This window comes from Ursus arctos, unplaced genomic scaffold (genome assembly GCF_023065955.2).
Source record: "Ursus arctos isolate Adak ecotype North America unplaced genomic scaffold, UrsArc2.0 scaffold_20, whole genome shotgun sequence".
Lineage (NCBI taxonomy): Eukaryota > Metazoa > Chordata > Mammalia > Carnivora > Ursidae > Ursus > Ursus arctos.
This window is the reverse complement of record NW_026622875.1, coordinates 6,949,404-6,974,171: the sequence shown is the minus strand read 5'-3', so window position 1 is coordinate 6,974,171 and position 24,768 is coordinate 6,949,404. Positions and strand designations below refer to the sequence as shown.

General features: G+C 38.7%; 1 protein-coding gene and 1 long non-coding RNA gene across 2 annotated transcripts in view; one reads left to right on the top strand and one right to left on the bottom strand.

Annotated features, from left to right (window-relative positions):
* Window positions 1-1,885: 1,885 nt before the first annotated feature.
* RARRES1 (retinoic acid receptor responder 1) overlaps window positions 1,886-24,768 on the bottom strand; it is a 48,480-nt gene continuing 25,597 nt past the window's right edge. Inside the window, exons 5-6 of the mRNA XM_026497377.4 lie at window positions 3,136-3,198; window positions 1,886-2,583 (exon numbers count right to left, since the gene is read on the bottom strand). Of these exons, the coding sequence (XP_026353162.3) occupies window positions 2,434-2,583; window positions 3,136-3,198 (213 nt within the window). The 3' untranslated portion in view covers window positions 1,886-2,433. The remainder of the gene's footprint in view (window positions 2,584-3,135; window positions 3,199-24,768) is intronic.
* On the top strand, window positions 2,020-19,179 carry LOC113254124 (uncharacterized). Its single transcript, XR_006409350.3, has 2 exons — window positions 2,020-2,104; window positions 2,625-19,179. It is a non-coding gene; the product is annotated as an uncharacterized LOC113254124 (long non-coding RNA).

Here is a 24,768-nt window from a genome sequence, read left to right as displayed (position 1 = left end):
AACAGCCTGATACCTTGCTTACAGGGTTCCAAGAAGCCTTACTGGGTGAGTAAACATGGTCACTTCATTGTGGGTGCAAGAACTTCAGGATATTTGGGGGAACCTCAAGAAGAGAGGAATTAACCCAAAACCATAGATATTACAGGCGAAGTCTCATGCAAGTATTTGGGTTGGCTTCTGGCCTTCAGAGGCTGTTAAAAGTTCAGTCAGGAGATTCCTTACAAAAAGTTCAAGCAAGGCAGATTTAAAAGAGCCTTTATGATCAATCACTATTTTTGCTGTACTTATGTAAATAATCAGGCCAAGTTTATTGAAACTAGATTTATTTTGTAAACAAATTAGCCTTAATCTGGCTATCTTTGGTAAAAATAAGGGTGATTATAGAGAGAAAAATTTTGTTTCACTAACACACTTTTGTGGATATTAGATTCTAACGCAGTTATTATAAACTGGACTAGATCCTGATTTCTTTTCCTCCAATGCCTGGCTCACCAAGTGAACATTTTCAATTTTTTTGCCATCCTTTTGACTTGGAATCATTGAGAACTAAAACTGACCTTTTTCCTGAAGCCCTGCAAACTGGATATGAACAACGTGGTGTAAACTTAAGAGAAATCACCACAACAGCTCATTTATAGACAATCTTCATGCCTGTCGTTCTATGGGCTACTCAAAATCACCAGAAATACTCGAAGTACAAAGAAAATCTGTCAGATCGACACCACCACCCCTAAAAGCACCTAAGTTCTCTAAGCCTGCCTCTAGAAATCCACTCGACCAGCTACCCTCAGTACTCAGAAACTGGTTGATAATTTGATCCAGTCCTTAACCATTGTTCTTTCTTTTATTTCCACAGAAATGCCTCTTATTATCTGATTATTTGAACCACAGGCTTAACTTTGAGAAGACACCTACAGCACTGTGTCCTGAAATGAGTTTAACTGAATTGACCTATTGTCAGACTGAGAGATTCAACAAGAAGGAACAATCTACCACCTCGGTTTGTAATGTGTGAAACTTCCAGGAAAGCTTCAGTGGAGGGGCTGTAGAGGCCAAGGGCAGGCCACCCCAGAATGTCCCCTTTGGCATATTGATTATTTTAAATAAAAGTTACTTAGATTACACAAGAGGGACACTCAGATCCTCCTCTGTCTTCCTGAAAGCAGGAAATAAATCTCCCATGTGAAAAGGTACGCTTTCCGTACCACAGGGTAGAGATACCGTTGCCAGAGATAGGAAATTTAGAGCTAAAAAGGCTGCACAGACATCCTGGTTACTTGTTATTAACTTATTACCTCAGTCCAGATTCGGTTTAGAATTCCCTACTAACTGAGGCTCCCAAAGTTAAGTTTTCTTTGCCCTGCCAATTCCTTATAGATTTATACTCTGTTATAAAGTATAAAAACTGCCTACCTTGGTCATTTCTTTAGGTCTCAACTGCATTATTGGGCCTGTTTTTTTTCTGTTAATCTGTCTCATGTCAATTAGTCTTAGGCCAGCTGGAAGAACCTTGATGGGCAGAATAAAATTTGAATTCCTCCCCTACAAATGATATGAATTTTGAGAGGCGAATGATGGCCGTGTTTCCTGGATCACTTCTTCCTGCCTTGGGGAGGTACTCTACTGAATTTGATTATGGTATATTTTGTGTTTACTTTTATAAATTAATTTAGGCCAACACTGGGTGCAAATTGTTGTTAGAAATGAAAATTGTACATATTTGATAGAATTTCAGTTACATCACTATTCCGTTTGCAGACACTTGGCTTTATCTGTGAAACACTATATTTTTATTCATAAAATTTGAATTAAGCAATATTAAGAGTTAATGGTTTAGCACAAATTTTGCATATGTATACAAATCTCTACAAACACATTGAACACATTTTATATAGAAATGTAAACATTTATTTAAAAGTAGATATCAAAAAAGAATACTTGCTTGAAATGATAAAAAATAGTAAAGTTCCTTCTAAATTGATAACATTTTCCCTACAATTTACTTTCATTGAGATATATTATCTTTTTTACATCCTAGGTAGAAGGAATTTAGCAACAGAAAATGGTTTGCTGTGCTACGTTCAATGTAATGAGGAATACAGAGGTGAGACCATCAATTTTTGTTTTGTTTTGCTAAACACTTATTGATCCAATTACAGCATATACTGAGTGGTTTTTACATTTTAGGGCTGAACCCTTGAGCATGGAGGGAACTGTTTAGCACTGAGCAGGGTTTAGTGTATGCCTATGGTCCCAGAATTAAATAAACCAAACCAACTGAAAAACAGAAACCCCAGCATCTTTTAATTTTTGAGCATTGTAATTGCGGGCTTTCTCAAATATTAGGCTACCTTATACCTTACCTATTTTATCAGAGTAATTATTTAAGCTATTAAGTATGTCACTTTGGTATAAGCAGGTCCTTTTTTCTTTTCAGAAATTATTAAGCTCTGTTGGTACCACAGCAGAACCTTCTTCAGTTCCAGAGGCTTCTTCTGGCATTGGTAGCTCTTGACAGTGGTACTTCACTTTAAGTGGTTTACCAGGGTACCAGACCAAGTGTATACGACAGGGAATGATTTCCTAGAAAATAAATAAGAGTTCTATAATATTATGATCTGCAGCAATCTCCGGTGAGCGCAGTTCTGTGCTGTACGAGTGCGGCCGTACTGACTCCGGCCCCGGCCCTCCACCTTGTTCACGTCCGTGCAGTGACCTCCCTCGGGAGCACCTTCCAGGCCCCTCGGAGGTAATGTGTGCCCTGCCCCGAATGCAGGAAGGCTTGTTTTGATCGTCCCCAAAGTTTTGGTAACTAGGAGAGATCCCCCAACCCCATCCAGGTGGTGCCTGAGGTCTGTTAAAATAGCAAACCCCTGACCTCACCACAATGGCCTCTGCACATCCCCTTGTTCTATCAAATCTGTGGATGAACAGTCTGGACTTTGCAGAGAAGAGCTGTGTGGTGCCTCGATCCCTGCCTGCTGACCCCCCGTGGCCATATGTTACCCCGAATCAAACTCTATGTAAACCGTGGAGCTGCCAGCTTCGCTGTTTGGTCTCCAGGTGGCTTCTCAGTTTGGATGATACTTTAGTGCCCCTCCTCTACCTTGTAACGTACGTACAGTTTTGTTTTACCTGTGTCGAGAATTCATGGAGTAGAACCGTATAATCAAAATCAATTGCATCATCATTTGTTTTCTAGAGAAATAAAAAAAGAGTGTAATGAATAGGGTAGATTTATATTAGCTCAGAGTTTGTCATTATAAATTCCTGTTTGGATGAGCACCTCGAAGCTCCTGCTGCCTCTTCAATTTGTGCCTCAGCTCTTCTAGAAGCAGCCCGCATTGAGATGTGAAAGTCATGGAGTCGCACTGCTCTGCCACCGAGTTAGATGAAAATCTAGTTGAGTATCTATCACTTTTGCTCTCTAATAAGTATGGTTTTGATAGAGGCTAAGTTCTACGGGAATAGGGAGACTTTCGACGGCCTGTGGAATCTAGATCTTGTCTATGCACCTCCATCTGCTAGGTTACCCTGATATGCCAAACGACAGGACAAGGGGCAGCGCAACTGGTATCTCTAAAATGTTACGTGGACCAGGTTCTGTGCTAAATACTTTATTCATGTTGTCATGTAATTCTCTGTCTTACAAGAGTATGTATCATGAGCCTGGTTTTGAGGTTACAGCTCATAAGTGAAAAACCGGAATTTGAACCCAGATGCACTGACTCTCCCACCCGTGTTCTTTATGTGCTGCTTCTAAGACCAGAACCCTAGATATTTATAGGTAGGCAGGCAGACTATTTACTGTGTATTTCTATAGTTTAAAAATTGGCTTTCTTGTAAACTTGTGTTTTTTCAGGACAATGCCTTCTGTTTTTGAAAGTAGCATTTCTGGAGGAAATCATAGCAGTCTCTAGATTTTAGGCAAAAAAGAGAAAAGCCTGAAACAAATGATGGGTTTCCAACTCCATTAGATAAACTACTTTGCTAATTACACAGAGTGTTACATATTTTTTAATACAAAAATTGGGGTTACTAGAATGTTTGTAAACCCTGTACCATTTAATGAAGACCTTCCTCCGTAACATTATTAAACCTTTCCATTTTTGTTTTCATAGATGGCTCCCCCTTCGGGAGGAAGCACCCTTACGCCAGTCCAAAAAGCAGAGCTTGTTAAACTGCAGCCGGGACACTGCACACCCCGGCCCGGCAGAGCGTCCCCGGCTTGTGCTGACCTCACCAAGCCAGGCTCTGCCAAGAAGTAGTTATTTTTAATGTTATTCAGAAATAATCTCCTTGGCTTCTGTTCAAATTATCACAAATGCCAAATCCTTATAATCCAAATTAATGATTTACTGTTACATTTTCCAGTATTTCAGCACTTTAATCATCCTAGAGACAGACTAGAAGTGTTTTGTTTGTTCCCTTTTATTACTCATGATCCCCACCAGAATCTGTGTGGTTTCAGTAGAGAGTAAGTAGACTTAAATTATTAATATATACTATCCAAAGTAGACTTCCTAGTCGAATAAATAAGGTCGGTAAGAAGGCTTCTATAATGCACCCTTGGCCAGTGGGGGCCTCCAGGTAGGGTAAGGCCTCGGGCTGATTGCTGCAGGATAATTTGGGGTGCTGACAGTGTCTGGTTTGGACTCATAAGACTCGAAACAGTGCTCAGTTTTACTTTTCTCAATTCAGGCTAAGGGTGTGAGGAAAGTCCTCATCTGTTTCTGTTTTTGTTTTTTCTTCCCTAGCCAGCAAATATCTCCCTTGCCCTCGGTACAGTCCTCATGGCATTAGGAATGGCATCTGTCCTCAGTTCTAAAGTGATAATCGTGCCAATCAGATGGCACAATTACTTTATATCTGCATTTAAGTCTTGTTACCCCACTCTTCTCTCAGGCCTTGTTCATTGGAGCTCTGAGTTTGTAAGCCTGCCCTTCCTTACACTACTGCGTCAAAGGGGACTTTCACCCTGAGTGTAAAGAAAGTAGTTCCCACCCAAAAAGCTTTTGGAAAAACAATAATCTCTCCGGTCCTGAGCCACCTTGGGCCACAGAGCACCTGCAGTCCCTTCCTACTCCTGTACTGTCTTGGCTTTATCAGCCCCACCATCCTGTGTCTAGTCCCCTAGAACAGTATATAGATCTGATCTCAGTGACTTCTGAAACATGGTTTCTTGGTTTGCTTGTTGCTGGGTTACTACTTTTGCTGAAAGATCATGTGAATCCTTAGTGGCTACATAATAGCAGAATCTGGAAATCTATGTGGATATTTTTTTTTTAAGGAAACTCAATGTGTATCAACTTTGAAACCAAATTTACCAGTTGCTTCAGTGATTTAGATTTATGTTAATTTCAAGATCTTCAATAAATTTGTTAATCCTCATTTAATAGGCCCTAAGAGATGAAGAGATTTGCCTTGGGCAGCCCAGCAAGCCAGCTGCATATTCAATTATTATTTACCTAAAACCCAAACCTCACAGGGTAAAAAAAAAAAAAGCTGAAGTTTCTACTAAGTGACCATTCTCCCTCTGCATTTTTGTTTTCTTAACTCTACAATTACTTTTATCCCAATTTTCCCACTTGTAGGTTGGGTGAATGATATTGATGGATAGATGAGAGGCATCAAAGACTGGCTAGAACAAGACAGAAATAGAGCTGCTGTATTTGGACCACACTATGGTCTGGTGGTTGTTGGTTTGGTAATGTGTCGTGTACAACCGCAAATGAAAAGAAAGTACTGGCAGTAAGAGATCCTAAGGAGTGGGAAGAAGGCACCATAGGACGATCCCAAGCTCATCTCATCAGTGGACACACTGAAGCAACAACCGCATGGATTGCAACTAACTCTGAAGACAACCCGAAGACTGGCAGAGCTCTTCCGCCGCTGGTTGTGGAGAGAAGGCCGCATCAAAACAGGTGGAGACACAGTGGGACACCAAACCCCTGACATGACAACAAACAGGAGGGATATCACAAGCACAGAAGAGTGAGAGAATCAAACCTCACACCAGACACCCCTGACCCTGGGGACCCACCCTGGAAAGAAGAGTCCCCATAATATTTAGCTATGAAATCAGTGGGGCTTAGCTCTGGGAGAGATGGACGGTATAGGAAATGAAGCCCTTCAAGAGCCAGGGCACTAAATAATAAGGCCCAAGACAGCACAGAAGGAGCACTTTGCAAAGCACCTGGGGTATATGTGAAGGGGCTTTACTGACTAATTTTAGGACATGTGACAAAGGGACAGGGATCTACAGATTTCTCCAGGAGCAAAAGTGGTGATTCCTGCTCTTTTCTTGCCCTCCCCAGCCTAGATAACCCGATGCTTATGGGAGCTATGTATTAGACAGATGCGATGTCTAATACTGTCCATCTACCTTGCTCTAGGACCCTGTGCCCACCCCGGAGTTCCCTTGCAGCCCTACCACACCCAGCAGGCAGCACTGGTAAGAACTGGTGCCCCTCCTAAGCCACTCCTGCCCTGGGGAGAGGAGACAGAGATAACCCTACAAACTAGCATGCCCACAGTTCTTGGGGCTGGGCCTCTTAGCTGGCTATGCAGGGAGAAAAGCCCTGTACTTTGGGGTACCCACAGCTTTTGCAATGGCTAACTGCATCCAGCCACAGTGAGGGCCAGCCCTGCTCACCAGTGATCCCACAGCTGCCGTAGACAGGCCCCTCAACACCATGGAGAGCAAACCCTGCCCCGTGTGCCTGCAACAGGTGCACTGAGAGCGAGCCCCAACCGGTGGCATGCCCACAGCATTCACAGCTTATCAAAAACAGGAGGGTACATGCAGCCCACACAGGGGACATCTTTGGAGCACCCAGTTCTGAAGACTAGGGTGGGGCGATTGTCCCCTGTGGGGACACCACAGGACTGCTTCTACACAAGGCCACTAATTTCAAGACCAGAAGACTTAGACAAAATGAGGAGACAGAGGAATATATCCCAAATGTAAGAATAAGACAGAATCACCGAACAAAAGAGAGATCAAAGTAACGGCCATAAAGAAACTCACTATACCTACAAAAAGTGCATGAACTCAGAACTTCAACAGAAGGACAGAAAATATAAGAACCAGTCAGAGAGGAAGAATGCAATACCTGAAATGAAAAATACACTAAAGGGAAATAGCAGCAGAACAGATCAGTGACCTGGGAGACAGGGTAATGGACAGCACCCAAGCTGAACAGCAAAAAGAAAGAATAAAAAGAGAGTAGGTTAAGAGACCTTTGTGACCTCATCAGGCGTAATAACATTCTCATTATAGGGATCCCAGAAGAAGAAGAGAGGAAAAAGGGGGCAGAAAACTTACGAAAACCTCTCTAACCTGAGGAAACAGATATCCAAGTCTAGAAATCACAGAAAGCCCCAAACAAGGTGAACAAAGAATGTCCACACCAAGACACATAACTACAATGCCTAAAGTAATGATAAAGAGAATTTTTAAGGCAGCAAGAGAAAACAAATAGTTAAACACAAGGAAAACCCCATTAGGCTGTCAGCTAATATTTCAGCAGAAACTTCAAAGACCGGAAGATGGTATGATGCATCAAAGTGCTGAAAGGAAAAAAAACCTATAACCAAGAATACCTGACAAAGTCATCATTCAGAACTGAAGGAGAGGAAGAGTTTTCCAAACAAAAATTAAAGGATTTTATTACCACTAGCCAGCCTTACAAAAAATGTTAAAGGGAATTCTTCTTTAAAAAGAAAAGGCCATAAGTAGAAGAAAATGATAAAAGGAAAATTTCACTGGTAAAAAGACAACTAGTAAAGGTAGTAGATTAGTCACTAATAAAGCCAGTATGGAAGTTAAAATGCAAAAGTAGTAAATTGAATTTTATCTACAAAAGTTAGTCAAGAGATACTAAAAAATATGCAAAATAAGAGTAAAAACTTAGTGCTTTTAGAATGTGTTCAAACTTAAGTGACCATCAACATAGATTGCTATACACATAGGATGTTTTACATGAATACCATGGCAACCACAAATCAAAAACCTGTAACAGATAAAATATAAAGTGAAAGCAATTCAAGAATATACTAAAGAAAGCCATTAAGTCACAGGGAAGAAAGCAAGAGAAGGAAGAAACCCAGAGAACTGCAAAAATAACCAGAAAAATTAACAAAATAGCAATAAGTATATGCCTATCAATAATTACTTTAAATATAAATGCTCTAAAGGCTCCAGTAAAAAGACAGAGGGTGACTAAATGGATAAAAATGAAGACCCATCTGTATGCTGCCTACAAGAGACTCGCTTCACACCTAAAGACACAAGCAGATTGAAATGGAAGGAATGGAAAAAGATAGTGCTTGCAAATGGAAGTAACAAAAAAGCCAGGGCAGCAATACTTAGACAAAATAGACTTTAAAACAAAGACTGTAGCAAGAGACAAAGAAGGGTGTTACATAATAAATCAATTTCACAAGAGCATAGATAATATAGGAGCACGTAAAAACATGAAGCAATAATTAGCAGACATAAAGGGAGAAACATGAACAGTAGGGAACTCTAACAGCCCACTTACATCAATGAATATATCAGACAAAATCAATTAAGGAAACAGAGGTTTTGATCAACATATTAGACCAGATGGACTTAAATTTGTTGAGACTTGTGGCCTAAAATGTGGTCTGTCCTGGAGAATGTTTCATGTATACTTGAAAAATGTGTATTCTGCTGTTTTTGGATAGAATATTCTGTGTATACAGCAGACAAAGCTCAAAGTCATTAGAAGGAAATAAAGATTAGACAGAAAAGATGAAGCCAAGACCTGGTTCTTTGAAAAGATAAAATTCATAAACCTTTAGCCAGACTCTAGAAATGAAAGAGGAGAAATAATGATACCACAGAAATACAAAGGTTTATTAGAGAATACTAAGAAAAATGAAATGCCAACAAATTGGACTACCTAAGAGAAATAAGAACAAATTCCTAGAAAAATACAATCTTCTAAAACTGAATCAGAAAGAAAATCAGAAAAGACTGATTACTAGTAACAAAATTCTATCAGTTAAAAAAAAAAAATCTCCTCACAAGCAAAAGTCCAGGACCAGAAGACTTCACAGATGAATTCTACGGAACATTTGAAGAAGAGTTAATGTCAGTTCTTCTCAACCTATTACAAAAAATAGAAGGGGAAGGAAAACTAGCAAATTCATCTTAGTCCAGAATTATCCTGATGCCTTAACCAGACAAAGACACTACAAGAAAAGAAAACTATAGGCCAATATTCCTGACGAAGATAGATGTAAAAATACTCAACAAAATATTAGCCAACTGAATTTAACAGTAATCTTAAAGGATTATTCATCACAATCAAGTGGGATTTACTCCAGGGATGCAAGGGTGATTCAATATTTGCAAATCAGTCAAAGTGATACATCACATTAACAAGAGGAAGGATAAAAATCATATGATAATTTCAATAGATGCAGAGAAGATATTTAGCAAATTCAATATCCGGTCATGATAAAAACTCTCAACAAAGCAGGCTTAAGCAGGAACATATCTCAACATAATAAAGGCCACATATGAAAAACCGACAGCTAACATCATACTGAATATTGAAAAACTCTAAAGTTTTTCTTTAAGATCAGGAACAATAAGATCAGGAACAAGACAAGGATATGCAGTGTCACCACTTTTATTCAACACAAAGTCACATGAAGTCCTAGCTGCACCAATCAGAGAAGAAAAAAAAGGCATCCAACTTGGTAAACAGGAAGTAAAACTTTTGATATTTTCAGATAACATGATACTCTATATAATAAACCCTAAAGACTCCACCAAAAAACTACTAGAACTTATAAATGACTTCCGTAAATTTCCAGGACACAAAATTAAAATACAGAAATCTGTTGCATTTCTATACACTAATAATTAGCAGAAAGCAAAATTAAGAAAACAATTCCATTCACAATTGCACTAAAAGAATGAAGTAACTAGGAATTGATTTAAACAAGGAGGTTAAAGATGTATACTCTGAAATGTACAGGACATTGATGAAAGAAGTTGAAGATAACACAAATGGAAAGGTATATCATCCTCATGAATATTGGAAGAAAGAGTATCATTAAAATGTCCCTACCACCCAAAACAATCTACAAATTCAGTGCAATCCCTATGAAAATACCAACAGTATTTTTCACAGAAGTAGAACAAATAATCTTAAATTTTGTTTGGAACCACAAAGGACCCCAAATAGCCAAAGCAGTCTTGAGAAAGAACAAAGTTGGAAGTATCCCAATTCCAGATTTCAAGATATACTACTAAGCTATAGTAATCAAAACAGTATGATAACTAGCACAAATACAGACACCTACATCAGTGGAATACGAAAAAGAACCCAGAAATAAACCCACACTTAAATATAGTCAATCTACAACAAAGATAGCAAGAATATACAATGGGGAAAAGATAGTCTCTTCAAAAAATGGTGCTGCGAAAACTGAACAGCTACATGCAAAAGAATGAAACCTGGGTTTTTTTTTCTTTTACAGCATAAACAAAAATAAACTCAAAATGGATTAAAGAGCCAAAAATGTGAGACATGAAACCATAAAACTACTAAAAGAAAACATAACCATCAACAATATGAAAAGGCAACTTACTGAATGGGAGATGATATTTCTAAATGATTTATCCAGTAAGGGGTTGATATTTAAATATGTAAAGAACTCATTCAATTCAACACCAAAAGAACAACAACAAGACCAAAGAAGCCTCCAACAATCCAGTTTAAAAAATGGGCAGAGGACATGAATAGATGTTTTGCAGATAAGACCTACAGATGGCCAAAGGACACATGAAAAGATGGTCAATATCACAAATCATCAGGGAAATGCAAATCAAAACCACAATGAGCTCTCACCTAGCACCTGTCAGAATGGCTAGTATCAAAATGACAACGTGTTGGCGAATACGTAGAGAAAAGGGAATCCTTGCACACTATTGGGGGGAATTTGGTGAAACCACTGTGGAAAATAGTATGGAAGTTCCTCAAAAATTAAAAATAGAAATACCATAGGATCCAATAATTCCACAATTAGGTATTTATCTAAAGAATATGAAAACATTAATTTGAAAAGATAAATGTACCCCTATATTCATTACAGCATTATTTACAATAGCAAAGCTATGGATACAACCTAAGTATCCATCTATAGATAAATGGATAATGAAGATGTGGTATAACGAAAATGTGGTATATATATAACAGGAAGTTTTACCCAGCCATAAAAAAAGAATGCAATGGCCATTTGTAACAACATGGATGAGTCTAGAAGAGTACTATTGTAAGTCAGGCAGAGAAGGACCTATACCATATGATTTCACTTATATATGGAATGTAAAAAACACAACAAAAAAGACTCATAAGAACAGAGAACACCGTGCTCACTGCTAGCGGGGAGAAGGTGGAGGGGATGAGGAAATAGGTGAAAAGGATCAAGAGGTACAACCTTCCAGTTATAAAATAAATAAGTCACAGACATGGAAAGTACAGCACAGGCAATAGAGTCAATAATATTAAATAATGTATCGTGAAGTTGTGACTCTACTTACGGTGATGAGCACTAATGTACAGACGTGCTGAATCACTATACTGTTTACCTGAAACTAATACGACATGGTATGTCAACTGTACTTGAACAAGTAAATAAATCAATAAAAGTGTTTGAAAAAAATCCATCTCTTTCCTCTGTTGTGTCTGTATTGCTATATTCTTACTGTGTTTTTTTCTCAGATTCATTACAATTAGTTCTAAATTACCTTGACATCATTTTCTACAGTGTAAACCAAGTCTCCCCTAAACTTTCACTTAAAGTCTCTTGTGAATATAATCATCTTGGTAGATAAAAGAGAGCCAGAAAGAGGTAGAGAAACTTCTATGTGGCATCTTGACTTGAAATATAACAGTAATCAATTAGATGATAGTTTCTATTAAAAGCATTCTATAAAGGGAAAGAAATGTGTTGATTTTGGTAACTAATTAAAAAAAAACGATTTCTCATCTGTTTTACAAGTGGTTTTTGAACAACACATCAAACTTACTGGCATTAATAATGCTTACTTGACATGGCGCGAGGGTCCAATATGGCAACTCGGGGAGACCCTGGACTCACCTCCGCGGACACACTGAGGCCACACCTACATATAGAACGATTCCTCTTAAAGAACTCAGCTGACTGAACGGCTTCTGAACAACAAAGGATAAAGGGGTCACATAAAGAATGCCAGGAAAGATGGAGACACAGTAGCCTTGGGAACCCCAGTCAAGGCTGCAAAGTGCAGTGAGGAGGGATGATACCACAGAAAAAAAAGCCATGGTTTAAAAGGGCAACTAGAATTTAAAGAAACTAGCTCTTGAGTGTCTTCCAAACAGGAGGGAACCCATGGAACATTCTCTGGGGTTGGAGAGGTTGGTGAGAGGTATTTATGCTCCCCCTCCACCGTGACAGTGCAGATGGGAGTACAGTCCAGCACCCTAGTTGGCTGCGCCATTCCAATCCCAGCTGCCCAGTAGACAGGAAAAAAGCCATGGATTAAGAAAACAACTAGCGTATGAAGGAAAGAGCCCTAGAGGAGCTGCGGGAATGCTCTCCAGGGTCAGAGGGGCTGGCACACACCAACGTTTACAACCCCCCCCCCACTTCAGCCTTGATGGTGTGAATCAGAGCAGGGTGCAGGAACCCTGGCCAGCTGACTGCCTTACTGAGCCCAGGGCTCCTGGCCACATAACCCCCAGCTGTCTCCCCAAAAAGACTCCCCTCAACAGCCTGAGCTCCAGCCATCCCACCAGGGTGGCCCCAGTATAGCACACAACAGAATGCCCCAGGACAGCACCCACTACAGCTCCAGCCGTATCACCAATGTGTCAGAGGAGCAAAACATCCTGGAACATGCCAGGGCTGCTCCTGCTTCAGCTCCAGATAACTTATCAGGGCAGCCCTTGCGTGGAACACCACAGGACACCCTGGCATGTGCCCCATCTTGGCTCTAGCCATCCAGCCAGAGCACTCCCTTGCATGTAGCGCCCTGGGGCACCTTGGCCCACACCTGCCTCAACTTCAGCTGCCCTGCCTGGGTGCCCTATGCTGAGCACCCTGGGACCACCCCTGCCTTGTACCCACTTCAGCTATAGCTGTCCTGCCAGGATGTCTTCTATGCAGAAAGCCACTGCCCCCCCCCCCCATTTGTCCCCACTTCAGCTTCAGGTGACCTGCCAGGGTACCCTCTGTGAGGAGTGCTCAGGGACCCCCAGCTTGCACCCACTTTAGTTTTAGCTGTCCTGCCAGGGTGCCCTCTCTGCAAAGAACCCTGGGACCACCCTAACCCATGCCCGCTTCAGCTTCAGCCATCACCAGGACAGCCTCAGCACAAAGTGCCTCATGACCCCTAGCCCATGCCAGCCACAGTTCCAGCTGGCCAGCCAAAGTCACCAGGTACACAGTCTACACAGGGGATGACCATATACAAGACTATCCCTTCAAGTTTAGGAGAAGTAGCTGTTCTAATTCACAGAAACAGACACACAAAAGTCAAGCTAAATGGGAAGACAGAGGAATATACTCCAAATGAAAGAACAAGATAAAACATCAGAAAAAGGACCAGATGAAATGGAGACAAGCATTCTCTCTGATAGAGTTCAACGTAATGATCATAAAGATGCTTGCCAGACTGAAGAGTGAACGAACTTCGTGAGATCTTCAACAAATAGAAAATATAAAAATAGAACCAATCATAGTTGAAGAAAACAATAACTGAAATTAAAAATACACTTGAGAGAATCAACATTACATTAGCAGATGCAGAAGAATGGATTGGTGATCTGGAAGACACAGAAATGGAAAGCTACTAAGCCAAACAGCAAAAAGAAAAAAAAGAATGAAAAAATCAGGATAGGTTAAGGGACCTCTGGGACAACATCAAGTATACTAACATTAGCTTTATAGGGATTCAAAAAAAAAGAAGAGAGAGAATGGGGCAGAAAACTTATTTAAAGAAATAGCAGGTGAAAACTTCACTAATCTGGGGAAGGAAATGGACATGTAGCTCCAGGAAGGACAGAAAGACCCAAACAGGGTGAAGCCAAGGAGGTACACCAAGACAATTAAAATACCAAAGATTAAAGAGAGAGAATCTTAAAAGCAGCAGGAGAAAAGGAACTAGTTATGTCCAAAGGAAATCCCATAAGGCTTCAGCAGAAAATTTGCAGGCCAGAAGGGAGTGGGATGATATATTCAAAGTCCTGGAGAAAATACCTACAACCAAGACTACTCTATCTGGCAAGGTCATCAATCAGAGTCAAAGGAGAAATAAACAGTCTTCCAAACAAAAGTTAAAGGAGTTTTCCGCCACTACACTGGCCTTACAAGAAATTCTAAAGGGACTTCCTTAAGTGGAAAAGAAAAGGTCATAAGTAAAAAAGAAAAGAAGAAAAAAAGAGAAAATGTCATGAGTAGAAGAAAAATATGAAAGGAAATATTTCATGATCAAAAGCAAACTTACAATAAAGTTAGTAGACCAATCACATATAACACTAGTATGAAGGTTAAAAGAGAAACAGTAAGATCAATTACATCAAAAAAATTAGTTAAGGGACTCATAAAGTAAGATGTAAATTAAAATTTTGGGGGGAATAAACATATAGTACTTTTAGAATGTGTGTGAACTTAAGTGACCATTAGCTAAATATAGACTGCTGTATATTTAGAATATTATATATGAACTACATGGTAACCATATATGAAAAACCCGTAGTAGATAACAAAAAAATAAAAAGGAATCCAATAAAAAGGAAGTCATCACAAAGGGAGAAAAAGAAAAAGGAACAGAGAACAAATATAAAACAACCAGTAAGCAATTAAGAAAATTACAGTAAGTACATACCAATCAATAATAGCTTTAAATGTAAATGGTCTAATTGCTCAATCAAAAGACACAGGATGAATAAATGGATAAAAAAAAAAAGACCCATCTATATGTTGCCTACAAGAGACTCAATTCAGACCTAAAGATGCATAGAGACTGAAAGAGAAGGGATCCAAAAAAGATACACCATGCAAATGGAAGTAACAAAAAAGCCAGGGTAGCAATTCTTTTTATCAGACAAAACAGACTTTAAAACAAAGGCTGTATAGCAAGAGACAAAAATGGGCACAACAAAATGATAAAGGGATCTATCCTATGAGAGGAGATAACAATTATAAATACCTATGCAACCAAGATAGGAACACTTAAATACATTAAACAAGTATTAACACACAAAGGGAGAATCTGACAAATATTAAGACATAAGGGTAGAAATACAATAATAGTTGGCCTGAGACAACATAGAATCCACAGTTTAAAAAGTCCTTGGGGCATACGTGAAAAACATTCATTTACTAATCCAAGAACATGTCTTGGAGGAATAGGGATCTTCAGGAGATTTCTCCAGAAACGAAAGTGCTGATGGGTACCATTTCTCTTCCTCTCCCCCAGCCTGTACAGTTGGACACTTGTGGGAGCCAGTGATAACACTCTCCATCGATCTTGCTAGCGCTACAGGCCCTTTCCCGTCCAACACACCTGCTAGTGCAGGTGTCCCTCCAAAGCAGGGCCTGCCCAAACACACCCTGCAAGCAACCCTGAGCGGGGGCTGGTACCACTCCGAAGTGACTCCTGCCTTGGAAGGGTGGTGAGATAACCCCCCACACCTGCAAGCCCACAGTTCCTGCAGCCAGTCCTTTTTGTTGCCTTCCCAGGGATCAAATCTTGCCATGAGGGGTATGCCGCAGGTGTGACAGAGAAGCAGACTGCAGACACCTAGTCTGACTGCTGGCCCCATTCATCAGTATGCCTGTGGCGGCCTCAGAGAAGCCTCTCAACAGTACAGGAACCAAACTGTCCATACCAGTCAAGGCGGGACATTGTAGCTGGCTGGACTGAAGGCAAATGGGGCTCAGCCACGACACATAGCCCTCACAGGGAACACTCCTGGAGTGCCTGATTCTGGCGACCAAGAGGGATTGCACCACAGGGCACCAACCAACTTCTACCCACGACCACTACTTTCAAAACTAGGAGATGTAGCTCACCTCCCTTCTACACAGAAATAAGCACAGAGAGACAATGAGGGGACAGAAAAATACACTCCAAGAGAAAGAACAACACAACCAAGGGAAAAAAACTAAATAAAACAGAGATAAGTAATAAGCCTGAAAAAGAATTTAAAGTAATAGTCATAAAGATAATCACTGTTCTTGAGAAAAGACTGGATGAACTCTGAAAACTTCAACAAAGAATATAAAAAGAAAAAAGAAAAAAAGAACCAGTCAGAGATGAAGAATTCAATGACAAAAAAATAGACTAGTGGGAATCAACAGCAGATTAGAGCATGCAGCTGAATGGATCAGCATTCTGGAAGACAGGATAATGGAAAGCAAACAAGCAAAACAACAAAAAGAATAGTGAAAAATGAGACTAGGTTAAGGGAACTAAGCAATATCATTGAGCATACTATGCATTACAGGGATCCCGGAAGGAGAAGACAGGATGAAAAGGGCAAAACAGCTTATTTGAAGAAATAATAGCTGAAAATTCCCTAGTCTAGGGAAGGAACTACATCGAGGTAGAGGAAGCAGGGAGCACACTTCATAAGATGAATCTAAGGCGGTCCCCACCAAGACACATCACTGCAATAGCAAACAGGAATGATAAAGAGAGAATTTTAAAAACAGCAAGAGAAAAGAAAACAGTTACATTCAAGAGAAACCCCATAAAGGTTCTCTGCTGATTTTTCAGCACAAACTTTGTGGGCCAGAAGGCAGTGGCATGATATATTCAAAGCGCTGAAAGGAAAAAAGTCTGCTACCAAGAATACTCTACCCAGCAATATTGTTCAGAATAGGAGAGAGAGAATTTCCCAAACAGAAGTCAAAGGAGTTCATGACCACTACACTAGCCTTACAAAAAAAATGATAAAGAGAAAGAAAAGGCCATGACTTTTGAAAATTATGAAAGGAAAAAAATTTACAGGTAAAAATATACAGAGTAAAGGTATTAGATTAATTACTTGAAAAGCCAGTATGGAGGTTAAAACACAAACATAGTAAAATCCATTATATCTGCAAAAGTTAGTTGAGGGATACACAAAAATATGTAAAATATGACCTTAAGTACATAAAATGTGAAGAGGGGAGAAAAAAATTAGTCCTGTGTTTGAACTTAAATGACCATGAATTTAATACTGACTGAGAAACACAGAGGATATTATATGTGAACCAATAGTAACCACAAATCAAAACCTCTCGTGGATACACAACAAATAAACAGAAAGGAATCCAAGTCAACACTAAAGAAAGCCATCAAACCAGAAAGTAAGCGAACGAGCACAGAATAAAGGGAGAAGAAGTACAAACACAACCAGACAACAAATAACAAATGGCAATAAGTACATACTTAATAATTACCTTAAATGGGGGAGGGGGGTGGGGCAATGGGATAGACCGGTGGTGGGTAGTAAGGAGGGCACGTATTGCATGGTGCACTGGGTGTTATACGCAACTAATGAATCATCGAACTTTACATCAGAAACCAGGAATGTACTGTATGGTGACTAACATAATATAATAAAAAATCATTAATTAAAAAAATAATAATAATTACCTTAAATGTAAGTGGACTAAATGTTCCACTCAAAAGATACTGGTTGACTGGATTAAAAAAAAAAAAAGACCCATCTGTATCCTAAAAAAGACTCACTTCAGACCTAAAGACACATAGAGACTGAATGTGAAGGGATGGAAAAACATTTCCAATTCAAATGGAAGCAAAAAAAATAAAATAACAGCAATACCTATATCAGACAAAAAAAGACTAAGACAAAGACTGTAGTAAGAGACAAAGAAGGGCACTATATAATGATAAAGAGATTGATCCCATAAGAGTAGATAAAAATTGTAAATATCTCTGCATCCAACACAGGAGCACCCAAATAACACAAAGCAAATATTAACAGACATAAAGGGAGAAATGGATAGCGATAAAATAATAGTAGAGGACTTTAACAGCTCAACCACATCAAAGAATAGTTCGTAAAGACAGAAAATCAACAAGGAAACAGTGGCTTCGAGCAACACATTAGACCAGATGGATCTAACAGATATGTACAGAACATTCCATCCAAAAAGAGCAGAAAACACATTCTTTTCAAGTGAGCATGGAACATTCTCCAGGTCAGAACACGTTAGGCCACAAGACAAATGTCAATAAATTAAGAAGATTGAAATCATGCTAATTATCTTTTCTAACCACAATGGTATGAAATTAGAAATCAATTATAAGAAAAAAATACTGGAAAGAACCCACAAACATAGGGAGGCTAAACAATATGCCCCTAAAAAAACCAGAGTCAATAAAGAAATCAAAAGGAAATAAAAATATATGGAGACAATTGAAAATGAAAACACAATAGTCCAAAATCTTTGGGACGCAGCAATAGCAGTTCGAAGAGAGAAATTTATAGGCCTACCTTAAGAAATAAGAAAAATCTTGGGACTTCTGGAAAAGATGGCAAACTAGAAGGATCCTTAGCTCATCTCATCCCACAGATACAACTAGATAACACCCATACTAGTGTAAATAACCCAGAAAATGACACAAATACTGGCAGAAGAGACTTTCCACAGCTAAATGTGGAGAACAGGCTACACTGAAGAGGGGAGAAAAGGCGGAGATGAGGTGGGGAGTCAGACAGACTCACTGGACTGTCCATGAGGAGGTGTGCAGTGGACACGGAGAGAGGAGCAGATCTCCACAGACCCCCACAGGGCACGGGGGACCCCAGGTATGGGGGGACCCTCACAAGGAAGAAATCACAGCAAGAGAGCTAAATGAAATGGAGATAAGTAATATGCCTCATAGAGAATTTAAAGTAATGGTCATAAAGATACTCACTGGACTTGAGAAAAGAGTGGAGGACCTCAGTAAGACCCTCAACAAAAAGACAGGAAACATAAAAAATAACCAATCAGAGAGGAAGAACTCAATAACTGATATTAAGAATATGCTAGATAGAATAAATAGTAGATGAGAGGAAGTAGAAAGAATCAGCCCCGGAGGACAGAGTAATGGAAAGCAATCAAGCCTAAGAGGAGAGACGAAAAAAAAATAAATGAAAATAGACTTAGGGAACTCAGTGACACCATCAAGCATAATAACATTTGCTTTATAGGGATCCTAGAAGAAGAAGAAGAGAGAGAAAAGGGGGCAGAAAATTTATTTCAAGAAATAATAGCTGAAAACTTCCCTAAATCTGTGGAAGGAAAAAGAAATTCAGATCTAGGAGGCACAGAACCTCCAAGAATAACAACCCAAGGAGGTCCATGCCAAGACATATAGTACTTAAAATGGCAATAAGTAGTAAATAAGAGAATTTTAAAAACAGCGATTAAAAAGAAAATAGTTACATACAAGGGAGACTCCATAAGGGTATCAACTGAGTTTTCAGCACAAACTCTGTAGGTCAGAACAGAGTGGCATGATATATTCCAAGTGCTGAAGGAAGGAAACCTGCAACCAAAAGTACTCTATCCACAGGCACCTGCATGGCACAGTTCGTTGAGCGTCTGATTCTTGGTTTCAGCTCAGGTCATGATCTCAGGGTAGTGAGATCGAGCCCCACCTCAGGTTGCACGCTCAGCTCGGAGTCTGCTTGGGATTCTCTCTCCCTCTGCCTCTCCCCACTGTGCGCTCTCTCTCAAATAAATAAATCTTTAAAAAATATATACTCTATCCAATAAGGCTTTCATTCAGAAGTGAAGGAGAGATAAAGAGCTTCCCAGACAAACAAAAGTAAACGAAATCTATCAGCATTAAACCAACCCTATAGGAAATGTTAAAGGGGACACTTTGTGTGGAAAGCAAAGACCGTAAGTAGGAGTAAGAAAGGTAGGAGGCACAAAAGTGCTAAAATTAAGTATATCTATAAAAATCAGTCAAGGATTCACAAAAAATAAAAGGATGTGAAATGTGACACCTAAAACATGGGGCTGGGGGTAGAGGAGTAAAGAATGGGCTCAAACTTAAGTGGCCATCAACTTAATATAGCCTGCTATATGCATAACATATTATATATAAACCTAACAGTAACCACAAATCAAAAATCAGTAATAGATACCCCAAAAATAAGGAGAAAGGAATCCAAGTATATCACCAAAGAGCAATGAGAGAAGAGAGCAAGAGAAAAAAAAGGAACAGAGACGAAATACAAAAACCATAGAGCAAGTAACAAAACAATAAGTACAGACCTCAATAATCAATAATACTATGAATGTAAACGGAGTAAATAATCAAAAGACATGGGTGATGGGATGAATAAAAAAGCAAGACCGATCTTTATGCTGCCTTTCAAAGGACAAGTTTCAGTCCTTGACACATGTAGACTGAAAGCGAAGATATAGAAAAGTATTTATCATACAAATGGAGAGGAAAAGAAAGCAGGATAGCAATACTTACATTAGACAAGATGGATCTGAGATCAAAGACTAACAGAGACAAAGAAGGACAATATGTAAGCATTAAGGGAACAATCCACAGAACGTTATTAAAACTGTAAATGTTTATGCACCAAACATGGGAGCCCCAAAATACATAAACCAGCTAATAACAAACATAAGGAAGTAATCGACAGTAATACAATAATAGTAGGGGACTTTAACACCTAACTTACATAAAGGGATAGGTAATCCAAACAGACAACGAATAAGGAAACAGTGGCTTTGAATGATTCATTGAACCAGATGGATCTAATACATACATTCAGAGTATTTCATCAAAAACAGAATACACATTCTTTTCAAGTACATATGGAACATTCTCCAGAACAGCTCACATATTTGGCCACAAAACAAGTCTCAACAAATTCAAAAAGATCAAGGCCATAACATACATCTTTTTTGACCACAATGCTATGAAACTAGATATCGACCATAAGAAAACTCTGGAAAGAGCACAAGTACATGGAGGTTAAAGAACACGCTCCTAAACAATGAATGGGTCAACCAGGAAACCAAAGAGGAAATTAAAAAAAAAATACATGGAGACAAATGACAATGAAAACACAATAGTCCAGTATCTTTGGGATGCAGCAAAAGCTGTTCAAAGAGGAAGTTTATTGCTATCCAGGCCCACCTCAAGGAGCTATAAAAATCTCAAATAAACAACCTAACCTTACATCTAAAGGAGCAAGAAAAAGAACAAACAAAACCCAAAACCAGTAGAAGGAAGGAAATTATAAAGATTAGAGCAGAAATAAAGTAGAAACTGAAAAAAAGCACAGTAGAACAGATCAATGAAACTAGAGCCGGTTCTTTGAAAAGATAAACAAAATTGATAAATATTTAGTCAGATTCATTAAGAGAGAGAGAGTGATTGAGAGACAGAGGACTCAACAAAATAAGAACTGAAAGAGGAGGTATAACTGACACCACAGAAATACAAAGGATTATAAGAATATTATGAAAGATTATATGCCAACAAATTGGACAACCTAAAAGAGAGAAATTTGTAGAAACATAGAACCTCCTAGAACTGAATCAGGAAGAAATAGCAAATCTGAACAGATTGACCACCCGCAATGAAATCCAATCGGTGATCACGAAACTCTCAACAAACAAAAGTTCAGGACCAGAAGGCTTCACAGGTGAATTCTACCAAACATTTAGAAAAGTTTATACCTATTCTTCTCCAACTATCCCCCCACCAAAAAAAAAAAAGAGGAAAGAAAGCTTACAAATTCATTTTATGAGCATTACCTTGATACCAAAACCAGATAAAGACACTACAAAGAAAGAGAACTACAATAATACCTTTGAAAAAGCATTCATCATGATCAAGTGTGATTTATTCCTGGGATGCAAGGGTGGTTTGATATTTGCAAGTCAATCAAACTGATTCATTATATCAATAAGAGAAAGGACAAAAACTGTATGATCATTTCAATAGGTACAGAAAAAGCATCTGACAAAGCACAACATCCATTCATGATTAAAAACAAAACAAAACACCTCAACAAAGTAGGCTTACAGGTAATATACTGTAACATAATAAAGGCCATAAATGAAAAACTCACAGTTAATATCATACACAATGGTGAAAACCTGGGAGCTTTCCTCCTATGGTCAGGAACAAGACAGATGTCCACTATAACCACTTTCTTCAACATAGTACTGGAAGCCCTAGCTGCGGCAATCAGACAAGAGATAAAAGGTACCCAAACTGGTAAGGAAGAAGTACAACTTTCACTATAGGAAACCTTAAAGACCACCAAAAAAACTACCAGAACTGATAAATTAATTCCATAAGGTCACAGGATACAGAAATCTGTTGCATTTCTATACACTAATAATGAGGTAGCGGAAAGAGACAATAAGAAAACGATCCCATCTATAATTGCACCAAAAAGTATAAAATACCTAAGAATAAAGCTAATCAAGGAAGGTAGATGTCCTATTCTCTGAAAACTATAAAGAATAAGAGAATGAAATTGAGGATGACAAATACAAAAGTAAAGATATTCCATGTTCATAGATTGGAAAAAACAATATTGTTAAAATGTCTATACTACCCACAGCGATCTACACACTTAATGCAATCCCTCACAAAATACCAACAGCATTTTTCACAGAACTAGAACAAACAATCCTAAAATCTGTATGGAACAACAACAACAAAAAAGACCTTGGATAGCCAAAGCAATCTTGGGGAAAAAAAAAAAAAAAAAAGGAACAAAAAACTGGAGGTATCACACTCCCAATTTCAAGATACACTACAAAGCTGTAGTAATCAAAACAGTATGGTATTGACACAAAAACAGACACATAGATCAATGGAACAGAATAGAGAGCCCAGAAATAAACCCATGATTATATAGTCAATCTTTTACAAAGGAGGCAAGAATATACAATGGGAAAAAAGCAATTTCTTCAACAAATGGTGTTGGGAGAACTGGACAGATATATATACAGAAGAAACTGGGCCGCTTTCTCACACTATACACAAAAGTAGACTAAAAATGGATTAAAGACCTAAATGTGAGACCTGAAGCTATAAAAATGCTAGAAGAGAACACAGACAGTAATTTCCCTGATGTTGGTCACAGCAACATATTTACGGGTATGTCTTCTGAGGCAAGGGAAACAAAAGCAACAATAAATTATTGGGACTACTTCAAAATAAAAAACTTCTGCACAGTAAGGGAATCAATAAAACTAAAAGATAACCTAATGAATGGGAGAAGATATTTGCAAATGACATATCTGATAAAGGGTCAGTATCAAAATACATAAAGGATTTTTACAACTCAACACACACAAAAAAAACAAATAATCCAATTAAAAATGGGCAGGAAACATGAATAGACATTTCTCCAAAAAAGACACCCAGATGGCCAATAGACACATGAAAAGATGTTCAACATTGGTAATTATCAGGGAAATGCTAATCAAAACCACAAAGAGATACCACCTAACACCTCTCAGAATGGCTAAAATCAAAGCACCAAGAAACAAGTGTTGGCAAGCATGTAGAGAAAAGGAACCCTTGCGCACTACTGGTGGGAATGCAAACAGTATGGAGGTTCCTCAAAACGTTAAAAATAAAATTACCATATGATCTAGTAATTCCACTACTGGGGATTTACTCAAGGAATACAAAAAACACTAATTCAAAAAGATATATGCACCACTATGTATCTTGAAGCATTATTTACAGTAGCCAAATTATAGAAGCAGCCAAGTGTCCATCGATAGATGAATGGTCTATATACACGGTGGAATATTGTTCAGCCATAAAAAGGAAGGAGATCTCGCCATTTGTAACAACATGGACAGACCTAGAGGGTAGAATGCTAAGTGAAATAAGTCAATCAGAGAAAGACAAATACCATATGATTTCACTTATTTGTAGAATTTAAGAAACAAAAAAAGGAGCAAAAAATAAAAGAGATGGACCAAAAACAGGACTCTTAACTCTGGAGAACAAAGTGATGGTTACCAGAGGGGAGGTGGGTGGGGAGATGAATGAAATAGGTGATGGAGATTAAGAGTACACTTACCATGATAAGCACTAAGTAATGTATAGAATTGTTGAATCACTACATTTAACACCCGAAACTCATGTAACACGGTTAACTATACTAAAATTATAATTTAAAAAATACAAAGAGCTTTCAGAGTAAGCTAACTACAAAGAATACCTGTGTAAACAAATATCTGAGATAAATTCAACTGGTATCTCTTGAATAACCTTTCCCGAAAGAAATGATTTATTTTGGGGGTTAATAAAGATAAGTTCGGTGTTATTAAATGGCATAAGGGAAATAACAAAAAGATTGTACAAGGGAATGTCACACATTCTTTAAAAAGTTTTGTTAAGTTTTATGAATCAATTTACTATTGCCAATAGTATAACAGACCATCCTTTTTTTTTTTTAAGGTTTTATTTGTTTATTTGTCAAAGAGAGAGGGGGAGAGAGCACAAGCAGGGGGGAGCAGCAGGCAGAGGGAGAAGCAGGCACCCTGCTGCGCAAGGAGCCCAATGTGGGACTTGATTCCAGGACCCTGGGATCATGACCTGAGCCGAAGGCAGACGCTAAACTGACTGAGCCACCCAGGTGTCCCCAGACCATCCTTTCTGATGAAAAAAAAAAAAAAAAGAATAGGAAATTCATATGGAAATCTGTTGCATTTCTATACACTTATAAT